Below are 13,128 nucleotides of genomic sequence, written 5' to 3' on the forward strand. Positions count from 1 at the left end.
GGTAATGTCCTCTTCACTACCTGCCTAGTGGATATCTGACTTTCTTCATGTTCTTATGCCCTTGGGTCCTCACATTATTGTCAGAAGTAACTGCTTGAAGCATATCCTTACTGGTTTATCATTGTATTCTTTATTTTTTGTCATCCCTCTTGACACTGGCAGTTTAATGATCACTCAGCACCAGTGTTCACATACTGGACGTGGAAGGAAACAAATGTTTTGTCTGAACAACTGTAACTTTTTTTAATACGCTTCTTGGAACTGAGGTATACTGCCTATTGCTACAACTTCGTCCCGGCTGGAACCTAGAACCCTCAGCTGTGGTGTACTTAAGGGACATATACATTCTGTTTTAGCAGTTACCTGTCCCAGTCTTTCTTCCTGAAGCAATACCGTGACACATTATTTCAACGTGAGGCCTGTTTATTAGCAACATGACTGGACCTCCCAAGATCTCCTGAAGCGAGTTCTTTCACTGACATGTGTGTAACGATAGAACTGTCACATAATCTGGCACTCAGCTATTTCTAGCCATTAAATGGGACTGCTGAATGTTTTAGGCCACTGTGGAAACTTCTGACCGTAGCCATGAGAAAAGATAGAAAATAATAGTCTGTGGATTTCCTCTGCACTTATCTAGCTCCTTTTGTAGCGGTAACTGCTGCATCAGCAAAAGTTACCTTCTAGATTGAAGGCCTGGAAGTTTAAATATTGTTATGAATTAGCGAGGTAGATGTATTCCTTCCTTTTGTGCTGCTGACTCATGAATGACTCAATATAAATTCAAGATCTTTGATAATTTGTTAACTCTTTTACCCAAACTTTCTTCTCTTTCTGAGATTCTAGTCTTCAGAATAACCTTCCAGGTATTTTTTTATGGATCTACAGTAGATCCAGCAGCTGATCGTAGTACCAGCTAAAAAGGCTACCCGAGCTCTGATCTCTTTAAAGATACTGTGGCAGCTTTCAATTAATCGTTTCAAATTTTCCTGTACTGATTAGGTTACATCCTGATAGCTTAAGCAATTTTATTGTCACCATTGGGAGAATATTCTGATAACTACAGTATTGTTTCCTGGAGATCTGTCCACACTGTCATGGGTTTTGTGCAATATTTGAAATCTTATGGCCTGATGTAGCATTTGTTGGAGCCATTTAAGTGTCACTTTGCATGAAGGGCTTTGAGACCCTTTGCCATGTAATGAGGGGAAATAGAGTACTCCTTGAATTCACAATACTGTGATTTGAGATGTAAATGCAGAACGGGAAGGAAAGGATAGATTATGAGCTGATAGACTTCTCTGAGTTGCAGTCTCTGTATCTACTTGTTCTTTGTCTGCTAAGCCCAGCTGGGGATGCTGCAAAGGAGAAGAGGTTCCTCAATCTCAGATAACAGTGCAAATGTATGCCTGCAATGTATGTGCATGTATAAACTGTATCTCTTGAAAATTCTGGTTGGTGGTAGACAGTCTTCATTTCATTTGTCACTGTACATTTTTGCATAGTCAAGCAGAAGCCCTTTTAGCTCAGGCAGAGTCTTCAGAGTATTTGCTCACTTGGAGCTCACAGCATTTTGTGTGGAAAAAGTAAAAGGGGCTGGGATGTGCGAGAGAACTTGTATTTTTCTGGACCCCCCCCCCGCAATTTTTGTATTATCTTAGTGATTTAGAATAGCTGGTGGTGAATTATACTTTTACTTGAAAGCAGGGACTTCCTTGCTGTGTGTTCAGTAGTGTTTTAAGACCAGGTGCCTTCTTTGAGTGAAAAATCTAATGTTAATACCAACAGTGTGCAGTTTTGGTCCTGTGCTATCTATACTTGAAATAATTTGTCAGCTCTGTATGGTTCTTAGTAGAGATACGTTTTAATATATGACCTGTGTATAAATGCTGTTGACTTTTGCTATTATTACAAATGCTGCAATAATCTTGAGATATTATTGTAATTCAGCTTTATAAATTTTACTTTTTCTAATAGCCAGATGACCAAGACGACTAATTTCTAAAAATCTAGATGTGATACCGAATGTAATCCAGATTCACTTGCCAGTTTAAATCTCTGGCACAGTTCATGATTCAGTTCGTGAATTACTAAGCTTTATATTATTGCAGGTTTTCATACTTCGAGACTATATATGCCATTCTTTCAGTTTTCTAGTGAACCAAATTCAAGTTGGTTTGCAAGATGAGGGGAACAGTAGTGAAGAGTATTGTATGTTGCTGTCTTTGAAAACACCCATCAGCAACAACTCCTCTGTACACCGAAGTTGTGGTTGTAATATGCAAAAGAAACTTTGACAGCTAATTTCACATTCCAATGTGAAGAAATGTAGTGGACAGGGAGATCATTTCCAATTCACTCTTCCTGTTGAGATTAGATGTTTTAATCAGATTTACTCAACTTCATTAACTCTGTAAAGATTGGCAAAATTATTTTCCTCTATGTTTAAAATAATACATATGACAAACACTGACTGTAGTGTTTGTTGTTGAGTTTTCTGATAATGAGCATCTGTATTTTACTTTGTGAATAAAAGGTTTCTGAGAGCCCTTTTTGTGGAGAAGGGCAGCCAGCCAGTGCTCTTTGGGTGAAGAAATACATATTTGAAGAATCCAAATTCTAATTTGAAAATTAGTGGAAAAAATTAACAAGTCTGGTTAGTTAACAGAAAAACTAATTCAAAAAATTTAGTCATTCATTTCAGGCTACAGAGACAGTCTTTTAACTTTATGAGAGAGGAAAAGTATATGTCACTGTTATACTTCTTTTTTTTTTCCTTTAATCTTCACTCTTGTCTGGAGACAGGGGAATCATTCAGAGAATCTTACTTGAAAATAACTCTTCACATACAGCAAAACATTCAGTTCTCTCATAAAAATAAGATATTTATACTTGTTGGAAATAACCTTCAGTACTGAGATACCAGTTAAAATATTAGACTTGTGGAGCATCATGGAAGTTACAGGCTTTGAGATGGGAAGATAAGTTCAGTTTTTTTGGTTGAGTTCTTTCATAAAGCCAGAAGTTCTGGAACTTTCCTCATATTTGGCTATCATATCTTAGGACGGAGCTGAGTAGATGATTTTATATATCTGGGTATGCAAATATAATTAGAATAACCTGACTTAGCACCTGCCATTCAGATCAGTAAAAATCACATTTTAAACTATATTAGCAGTATTTCAGAATATCTCTATAATAGCTGGGAGTTTGTGAGCTGATTAGAGGACTAAGTTTGGTTCATAGCTTTAGATAAAATATGTGTATTAATTGTATAAGAGGTTAAAATGCTTTAGTTTTCAACTTTCTTAAAATGTCATTGTTTTCTAAGGCATCATACTGAAGTTGATAGATGCACAAATTGTGTGAAATAATACATTTGACCCATGGAATGAAACTGAGCTTGGAAGACTGCAGGCTTTCTAAACAATCTGTGTGTAGACCTAGGAGTGATTCTGAGTTTCTTAACAGTATATGGATTTGGTATTCCTTTTGTTTAAGGAGTAAAGTGATAGAAAGTGATTTAATTAAGTATGTAGGTTGCTCTGAAAGTAATGCCTCCTATGTATTTCCCTGGAAACTACGACGGACACAAAGAGCTCAATAGCACTATTTAATAGAGCAGATGCTCAGCTACAAGACTCTATTTTTCAGCATAGATGCCACCATGAGCTCTGCATTTTTGCCAGCTATGAACAAGAGCCTTCATGCCATGCTTGTAAAAATCTGCGCTAGCAGAAGTGATCCCCCACTGTTGCTGTCACTGCTGCTGAAATGCACCACCCACCGCCTCACTGTGCTCACATTCACTGTTTGCTCTCCATAAACATTCAGCAAGCATTGATGAATGTCAATGGGTGCCGTTTTATCTGCATGGAGGAATTCACTTCCACGCCTTTGCTTCATACATGCTTCCCTGTCAGGCGCCATTCTCTCAGATGCCATTCTGTCAGACTGCTCCTCTGCTGCCATCTGTTGCACAGCAACAACACGTAGCAGGATATTGGTGGGAAGGTTCACCCTCTACTGCCATCCCACCAACATTCACCTCTGACGTTGTGGGCCATCATAATAAAATACGAGGCATTACTTTTGGACCAGCTCTCATACATGACGTCCTCAGTCTCTGTTTCATTATATTTCATCGCAATAGTGTAATGAATGGAAAAAGTTTCTTTTATAAATTATTCCATCTAAAGCACATCCTGAGCATGTAATAAGAAAACTAAACACATGAAGTACTCCCTTGACTTGCTTAAGAACTGAATGTGCTGCCATCTGGTAGTTGTACTCTGTTCTCTTGGCAGCATTTGATTGCCATCAGTTTTCTCATGCAGAGTTGTCTGTCTTTTGGCTTATGTATTAATTCTACACTGTATGTATGCTTTTAATGAAAAAAAATGAAGCTGTTGTGACAAACTAATACTTCAATATGAATAAAAGGAGAAAACTAGGTTTTTAACCACAAAAGGAGAAAAGTTTTTGATATTAGTTGGCCTCAAATTTGTTTCAGAAACTTTATTTGAGAGACATGAAGTAAAGGAAGTCTTGGCACAACTTGCAGTATTTTAAAAAAGTTATACAAAAAATACGTAACTTAAAAAATTGATCAAATGTTCTTGATGAAAAGATGAAATCATATATTGTCCCTGTAGCAGTTAGCACTTATTCCAAGGCAGGATGACTGATTAGTTTTGGACTTCCAGGGCAGTGGGAAGCTTTCCGGTGTACATCAAAAGAAACTGAGAGACAGTAACTTTCAGCAGGCAGTGTCTGTAGAAGCAGGGCTGGGGAAGTTAGTTGCTCCACCACTTTGTTTTAGTTAGATGTGAAAGAGGGACTAATTTTTGTTTTATTTAGTTTTTTGATGGCAAGTACACACATAGCAGGAACTGGTATCAGAAGGCTTGTTAGATTGGTTGTGCTATATAGGTGGGGGGGAAAAAATCAAAATCAAGTACTTAATCTAGCATTTGTCTTCTCTGCTTCTACAAGGCCCTCACCAACCTCGCTTCTTCCTAGGGAAACAAATCAAAACATTTTCTTGGGGACAGTAAAATTTCTATTTGTGGAACCAAAGATCTGGATAGCCTTGTCATTCTTGATCTACCTTTCCTCAGCACACTCTTGTTTCCTCCAGGAGAGGCTTCCTTGAAGCTCACTGGAGGATTAATTCTGGAAAAAAAATTTTCTTATTTCTGTTCAATTTCCTCCAGATGTGGACTCATTCAGATTGTAAAGCTGATGGATTAATCAAATTCAATCAAAAGCTTTCCAGTGTTTCTCTTTTTTGTTTCTTTCTTGTTCTTGTTTTTTTAAAAATATTTTTATATTTTCAGTCTCAGTCTAATCCATTGTGCAATCTGGACTTAATGTAAAATATGATGTTGGGGGTATAGAAATGTAACAAACGTTACAAATAAATTCTGTGGTTGCATTTTAAATGTCTTCAATGTTCTTTGAAGTTTATTTTTATTTACTCTAGTTCATTCTTATGGCTAGGAACAAAGGACATATAATTGTAAGAATGCACTTGGAAGTTCGTCTGAAGTTGTCTTGACATGTCAATATTATCCTTTGATACTACTTATTAATTAACGAATTTTAAATACTGTAATCTCCTATCTGTGTGGATTTTGTTCTACATAAGGCAGACACTAGTGAAAGTAAAAAGTCAGTGTAAACAGTATCCTTTTGCTCTGTCATACAAAGTATGCAAATAAACCATGCAATTAAAGGCTTTAAGAAAGTCTTTGTTATGTGGTTTGGATGTTTCTGTAAATGAAAATGTACATATGCTACTAATGGTGTTAGTTTTTTCGTTTTGGCCTTTTTATAGATAGATAACTTTTTTTTAATGAAAAGATGTTTTTGTACAGGAAACATGCTTTGCAGATCTATTTAAACATAGATATTTGATAATATATTGGTAGACATTAAGTATCTATTTTTCCTCTCTTGGTCTTTTTTTTTCCTTTTCTTGCTCAAGATCTTGCTGGTATATTGCACATAGCTAACTTTTAAAAATTGCCTGATCTGTGGTTTGAATGAAGTCTCACATTTCTAGTGAGTTGTTTACTAGGCATTTAACTTTGGCTTGTGGGTTAAGTCAAGCCTATGCAAAAAATTAATTGATAATTTTGGTGAGAAAGCTAATTTACACAAATAAAGCAAGGTCTGTTGTAGTTATAATGGAAAAAATTAATTAGAAGATTTATGATAGTAACTGTAGTACTAATATTTCTTCTGTTTTGGTTGTGAGTTTTCTCCCGTATGCCTCTTGACATCGTCTTTGTGCCTCTGTGCTTTTTATTGTTCTGATGCTGTGGTCTGCTAATAATTCTGACAGATCACTGTGTAAGCAATCTCACTTACAAATGATGCTTGATTTAGACTGGACCATGGGTTTGCTTTGATTCCAGAATCTCACTGAACAATCAGTGGCATTCGTCCATTGAGGAAAGATTGCTGTGGTGCCCCTTGAACAATGCTGCTTCTACACTGCCATCCTATCCCACTTTTCATTCAAAAATTTTCACAGGCCTGGAAAAATGTCATGAGTCTTTTGGTCTTAAAAATCAAAAATACCCTTCTTCCATTTGTTTTTCTTTCTTTCTTTCTCTCTCTTTTTTTTAATCTTATTAGAAAGTATCTCAAAAATAATGAATTTGTCAATTACATTTAAGAGAAGCTTAGGGATCTGAAAGGATCTTTTTTTCTTGAAATGGTAAATAAAGGTCGTAATCAAAATTTTTCTGAAAGTAGGAAGATGTTCATATATCAAGCACAAAGGCCAAAGATCAAAGATTAGCAGCAAAGTGAAAACCTTTACATGTTTTTAATTAAACATCATTCTGTAATTTAACTGAAAACATGACCACCTAAGAGCAGAAACCAGGATACCCTTATCAAGAAAGGAATTTGAAAGAAGCTGTATCTAAGATACAAAACTCTTGGATGCAATGGATTGTGATTGCAGCGTCAAATAACTTTCTGTTCAGTTTATGGAAGTTACATTTGTGGGACTGTTAAATCACAGAATCATAGAATGGTTTGTGTTGGAAGTGGGTCCCTGAAGATCATTTAGTCCAACCCCCGTATAGCCCATTGCCTCATTGTATGTTATACATTTTTCAGCACTTAAATCTTTTAAATGGAATAATATACATACAAAAACTTAAATATATAGTTGGTTGTACTTAGAGAAAGCGGTAATTCCTCGCAACATATGTTGTGAGCTTTATATCATAGTAGGAGTCATTTCTTGTCCCTACTAATTAATTAAATATTAATTAATTAATTAATTTATTATTAAATAATTAATAATTGCTTAAGCATCAAGTTGTTGGAGTGTTAATGAATCACTTGATGAAATGAGTAACTTGTGCTCCTCCTTCAGTGAGAGGGGTGACTGGAGCATAGCTTGAGCTGGTGGCACTTTCTGCCTCAAACCCAGGGAAATGCTATTTTCAGCATTTTAGAGTTTCGCTAAGGCTCTTTTTTATGTTTTACCAGAACTCATTCAGCAGCTCTGAAATGTGGAAACTGCAAAGTTTGTAGAAACATGCTTCTGAGTCTTTTTGCTGCTTTGGTTAAACATTGATTTAGCTTTTGGCCTGTATTAAAGCAACTAATATATCTGAAAATGGCTCTGCTGTAGCTCAAAATTAACAGTGCATATGAAAATGAAAGCACTTTTTCTCCATGGAAAAGATGCCTGTTGACAGAAACACAATTGGTCTTTGGCTACTTTTTTTTTTTTTTTTTTCATCAGTGCAGCTGCCATATGCTGTGAAGTGTGAGATTATCTCTGTCATAGAATCATAGAATCTTAGAATGGCCTGGGTTGAAAAGGATCTCAAAGATCATATAGTTTCAACCCCCCTGCTGTGTGCAGGGTTGCCAACCACTAGACCAGGCTGCCCAGAGCCACATCCAGTCTGGCCTTGAATGCCTCCAGGGATGGGGCATCCACAACCTCTGTGGGCAGCCTGTTCCAGCATGTCACCACCCTCTGTGTGAAAAACTTCCTCCCAACATCAAACGTAAATTTCCCGTCTTAGTTTAAAACCATTCCCCCTTGTCCTGTCACTATCGACCCATGTATACAGTCTTTCCCCCTCCGGTTTATACACTCCCTTCAAGTATTGGAAGGCCACAATGGGGTCTCCCCGGAGCCTTCTCTTCTCCAAGCTAAACAAGCCCAGTTCCCTCAACCTTTCCTCATAGGAGAGGTTCTCCGGCCCTCTGATCATCTTGGTGGCTCTCCTCTGGACCCGTTCCAGGAGCTCCACGTCTTTCTTGTGCTGGGGGCCCCAGGCCTGGACGCAGTACTGCAGATGGGGCCCCGCAAGAGCCGAGTAGAGGGGGGGGACAGTCACCTCCCTCTCCCTGCTGCCCTCTCTTTTAATGCAGCCTGGAGCATAGTTGGCCTTCCAGGCTGCCAGCTGCTGGCTCAAGTCCAGCTTCTCGTCCACCGGGACCCCCAAGTCCCTCTCCACAGGGCTGCTCTCAAGGAGATCTTCCCCAGTCTGTATAAATACCTGGGATTGCCCTGGCCCAAGTGCAGCACCTTGCATTTGGCCTTGTTGAACCTCATTAGGTTCACATGGGCCCACTTCTCCAGCCTGTCCCGGTCCCTCTGGATGGCTTCCCTTCCTTCCAATGTATCGACTGCACTGCTCAGCTTGGTGCCATCTGCAAATTTGCTGAGGGTGCACTAGATGCCATGTTTATATCATGGCTGAAGATGTTGAAGAACAAATATCAATTTTTTTTTTCTAGAATTTCTATAAAGCATACTTCTGTATACTCTACTAATTTTCTTTGAATCTTCCAAGGAATAGGCTAATAAAGTGTGGAATTTCACAGTTATTTTTCTTTTGTTTTCATGCTGAATAATTCTTTGTTCTATTTTCAGTGAACTGAGTTTACCTTTTCTACACCTCCGTCATGGTCATTCTCTTCAGGTGTTAAACACTAACACAAACAAAATACAAAAGAATCCAAATGGTTTGCAGCTTTTCTAGTTTCTTTGTCATTTGTCCATCAGGCTACATTCATTGAACAGGTGAATTGATCAATACTTGTAAGCTTGCTCTGTGTCCTGCATAATTTTGCCTCTCATCATACTTGATAACGCTCTCTTGACTTGTCCACAGACTCACATTTCAAGACTTCCTCCTGGAGCGGTGGCAGGACAGTCCGTCGCAATAGAAGGAGGAGTTTGCCGACTAGAGAGCCCAGAAAGCTGAACAGCTGATTCCTCACTTCATTGCAAAGAATGTGAATGACCTTTTCTACTATAAGTTTTTTTTTGTGTCTTAACAAATGTTGGAAATTCTACTCTTGCTTTATACCCTGTATTGCCACCATGCGCTCCATAACTTGAGACAAGTGCTGCTGTAGTTTGTTCTCACTCTGTGAATGGGAGTGTGTGCGTGTTCATTTTTTCCCTAACAAAATAGGACCTCTTCCCAGTTGTACAAAGATTATATATGATTAATGATTACATTTTCATTGTTTTATGTTTGAAAAATATCTGAAAGTTAAAACGAAGTAATAATTTAAAGATGTGGTCACAATTGTCATTCATGTTCTAAATTTAAAAGTAACAGGCCTTTGAAGTGGATATATAAATATGCAAAAATGATTATAGTTTTGAAGTTTCTCAGTGGTTTAAGGAAATCCAGTGGTGGTTTAAACATGGGTTGTTTTCTTCCTCCCCAATAAGGAGGATTTTTTTTTGTCAAAGAATGGTTTCAGTGAAACAAACTAGAGCAAAATTAAGGCTAGAATTGTTCTAAATAATCTTATAAGTCGTATCTCTGTTTCCAAACTAAGATGTTAATAGCTTCAAGCTGTATCTATTACAAAATCCTATATGAAGATAATGTATCGTAATGCAGTCTTTATGTATAATGGAATATTACAGTGTAAATAAGAAAACAAAGTTTATGGAAAGATTCGATATTATTCTTTGTTTCTGTTTTAAATCTATTTTTAAGAGAGGTACAGAAATGAGCATATTACTGGATGCGAAGTGCAATGTGTATTGAATGGATGTTGGGAGGTCTGATACTAGCTTTCTTACCGATAAAGCAACTTCCTAAAGTCCAGCCACAGCATGGGTATTTATATAACTGTGTGTAATATGTATGTACTGTGCATAAATTTACTGTAATTTTTTTTACACCTTCAACAAAACTGCAGTATAAAACAGTGTAACCCTTGTCTGCCTTGTGAAGCATTGGCAGCTGAACTGTCTTTTGTCACTGGTTCTGATACGTTAGCCAGATCGCCTTGTGTCCTAAAAGTGACTTCTCACATACAATCTCCCATTCAGTACTTTTTTCTTCACAGCACTGGCAGCAATAGAAGACTTTTGTAATTAATTCATTATCATGATAAGTATGCCAAAGAGAAACTAAATTAGATCATCTTTTTCCCTGGTGGATATTTGACAATTCTGTTTTCAGAAATAGTGGATGAATAGATATTCAGACTGTATGCGCTTAATTGGGCATTGTACTATCCTCTTTTGTCATGTTGTGCCTGCCTATAACAGACCTACTTGACTGATTAAATGGTTACATTGATTGTAGTACCAATGTCTCATGGATAAAAATCTTAATACATTTTTTAGTAGCCTGAATTCATTTTCACTCTTACGTTAAATAATACATTGAGATATGTTCTTATTTGTGTCTGTTTTTTTTCATCGTGACATCGGTGTAGTCCTATAGTTTAAGATATTTCTATGAATTCTTGTAAATAATATGAAACAAGCTTTTCAGTTGCAAAAACAAACAGTGAAATTCATCTATCTAAAAAGTAGTTTGTGCTGAGGTGTCCGTCTGCATCCTCAGAGGTACAGCCAGATTCTGGTCCGATAGAGTGAAGAAGTGTAGTGGTTTATACTGGTTGAGGTTCAGCAGTGCAGAGCACAACACTTCAGAAATGTTCTAACAAAGTCTAGTTGTCAGAGCTACTGAAATTTCTCTAACATACAACATTACGTGATTGTGCGGGTGATCTGCACTGTATAATGTGTGAAGAATAGTTATAATTCTTGTGAGTTTGTATGTACCCATATTTGAAAATGACATTTTTTTTGCAGAAGTTGAAATGATGGAGTTAAGCTTTCATTCAAGTGCTTTTCAGTATTGCCTTTGTAGAAACATTGGCGTAAATTCACTTTCATGTAATAAGGAATGCAGAAGGGTTTGTACAATGTGTAAATTGATAAATTGTTTCTTCCACTTACTTGCTTAATGTCTCTTTATGGAGACCTGGATACCAGCTTATGACTTTTTCCCATATGCTATCTCAGAATTTTATTTTTGTGTGTATTCATACATATGCATTTATATATAAAATCGTAACTCAAAAATCAGTATGTTTTGCTTTCCTTTTGCTTTCATTTCTATGTAATATGCCAGTCAACTACTTCCTAAGCAGCTTTTGTGGAAAAAAAGCCAGGCTTCTTCATGAAACTATGCAGGAATTATTGTTTGAACTTGAGCAGTGTCTCTTTTCATTGTCCAACTTTTCCTTCTGTCTGGCTAGAGGAAAAGGATTCTTGTCCTGAGAATCGCAAGAAAGGTACGGAGCACAAACCAGGTACAGAGCTGACTTTCTACCTTCGGTACTCATGAGAAGGAAACTGTCTTAGGACATTTTTATTTCTGTATGAGTAATCATGAAGACAAGCAGGAGCACAGCTTCCTATCATCCTACTACCACCAGCCAATGAAAGATCTTATGCTACTTTAATTGTAGGTCTAATTCTGCTTCCAGGTCTATTTTGGACTTCAAAAGGGCTTAATGAAAAGTAAGTGGTGAGGATAGACACTTAGCAATGAAGTGATCTGTAAACTCTTGTACGTGACAAGTAACCATTGCCACTGGCACAAGCAGATACAGTCTGAGAGGAAATTATACAGTTGGTGGCAGTAGCTGTCTAAAATTATAAAGGAAGGATAACCAGATGAAATGCATATAAATAAAACAATTTGAATACTCTTGATTTTATACTCAAACACACAATTACATGTCCTTGGTTATTTTGTAGCAGACAGGTTGGTGCCGCCACTAATGTTATAATAAATTTTACTTCTGAAAGCTTATGATAGCCTCTCACAGTGAAGTTTAGTGGTGATTTGAATTCCACTTTGTGTTTTCTGTAGGTACAAAGAGTATGTTTCTCTGCTTATGAATTCATCTCTAGAAAGGGTGTGAGATGAAAGTGATTTGCCTGGCAAAGAGGAAGAGGGAGCCCAGCTCACTGGAACTACAGCCATTCCCTATGTAAAGGTTGATATGGGAGATGCTGTGGAAGAAGGAGGGGGAAGCAAAGATGGTTAAAAAATATCAAGGGTATTAACACAGCTGTGGTAACTGCTGTTGTTAACTAAAATGTAGGTTAATAGCAGAGTCTGGATAAAGAGTCCAAAACTATTGAGTATTATGATATTAGAAGTGAAATAGGTGCAGCCATCATAATTTCTAGTGGGTCTATAGGTAGCACCACTGATTAATAAAACTTGTTTTCTTTGTGCTCCTTTTTTTTATTTTTTAACAGAAAACTGTAGGAGGTTGTTCTGCTCCAGTAGCCCTGTGCTTGATCATTTGCTCCATTACAGGATAGCAGTGAGTTAAGGAGCGGTTTTATTGTCTAAGGACCTGTAGTGATGCAGCATTCGTCTTCCACCTAACCTGGGCAATAAATCCCCATAAAAACTATCTAGATCACTTAATAGTGAGTTTAGCCCAATAAATGTCTCTCATGTGACCATGCACCTAAACAAACCAGATACAATGGTGAATACGTAAGCAACAGCTATGGTGAGACTTGCTTTCCTGCGGCTTGGTGTCTTGACCACTATACTTTCGGTTACCTCAGAAGTGTCTTGTGTAATGGCAATGCAGTACATGTATTTTATGTCCTATGCCCTGCACTCTTTCACTAACTTTTAAGTTCAGAGTTCCTTGTAAGGTCCTGCTCTTCCTTCTGTGTTCCCCATCCTAATACAGAAGCACCAGCTGCCCGGTCTCCTTTGTCTCCAGATGCTGCGGTACTTTTAGCCAACCCTTCTGACCCTAGTGTTGACATGCATTACTGCACAA

General features: G+C 37.5%; 1 protein-coding gene across 13 annotated transcripts in view; it reads left to right on the forward strand.

Moving 5' to 3' along the window:
* The window catches only part of TASP1 (taspase 1), a 76,950-nt gene extending 65,555 nt beyond the window's left edge, over positions 1-11,395 (forward strand). For 12 of the 13 annotated variants that reach the window (XR_002437027.1, XR_002437026.1, XR_002437025.1 and 9 more), the window contains one exon: positions 9,162-11,395. Coding sequence is in view for 9 of the 13 variants with exons in the window: in XM_021392207.1 (XP_021247882.1) it covers positions 9,162-9,254 (93 nt within the window). In the remaining 4 variants the exon portion in view is untranslated. The remainder of the gene's footprint in view (positions 1-9,161) is intronic. The other variant, XR_002437028.1, reaches the window with a different exon arrangement.

The sequence above is a fragment of the Numida meleagris genome, chromosome 3 (assembly GCF_002078875.1).
Source record: "Numida meleagris isolate 19003 breed g44 Domestic line chromosome 3, NumMel1.0, whole genome shotgun sequence".
NCBI lineage: Eukaryota > Metazoa > Chordata > Aves > Galliformes > Numididae > Numida > Numida meleagris.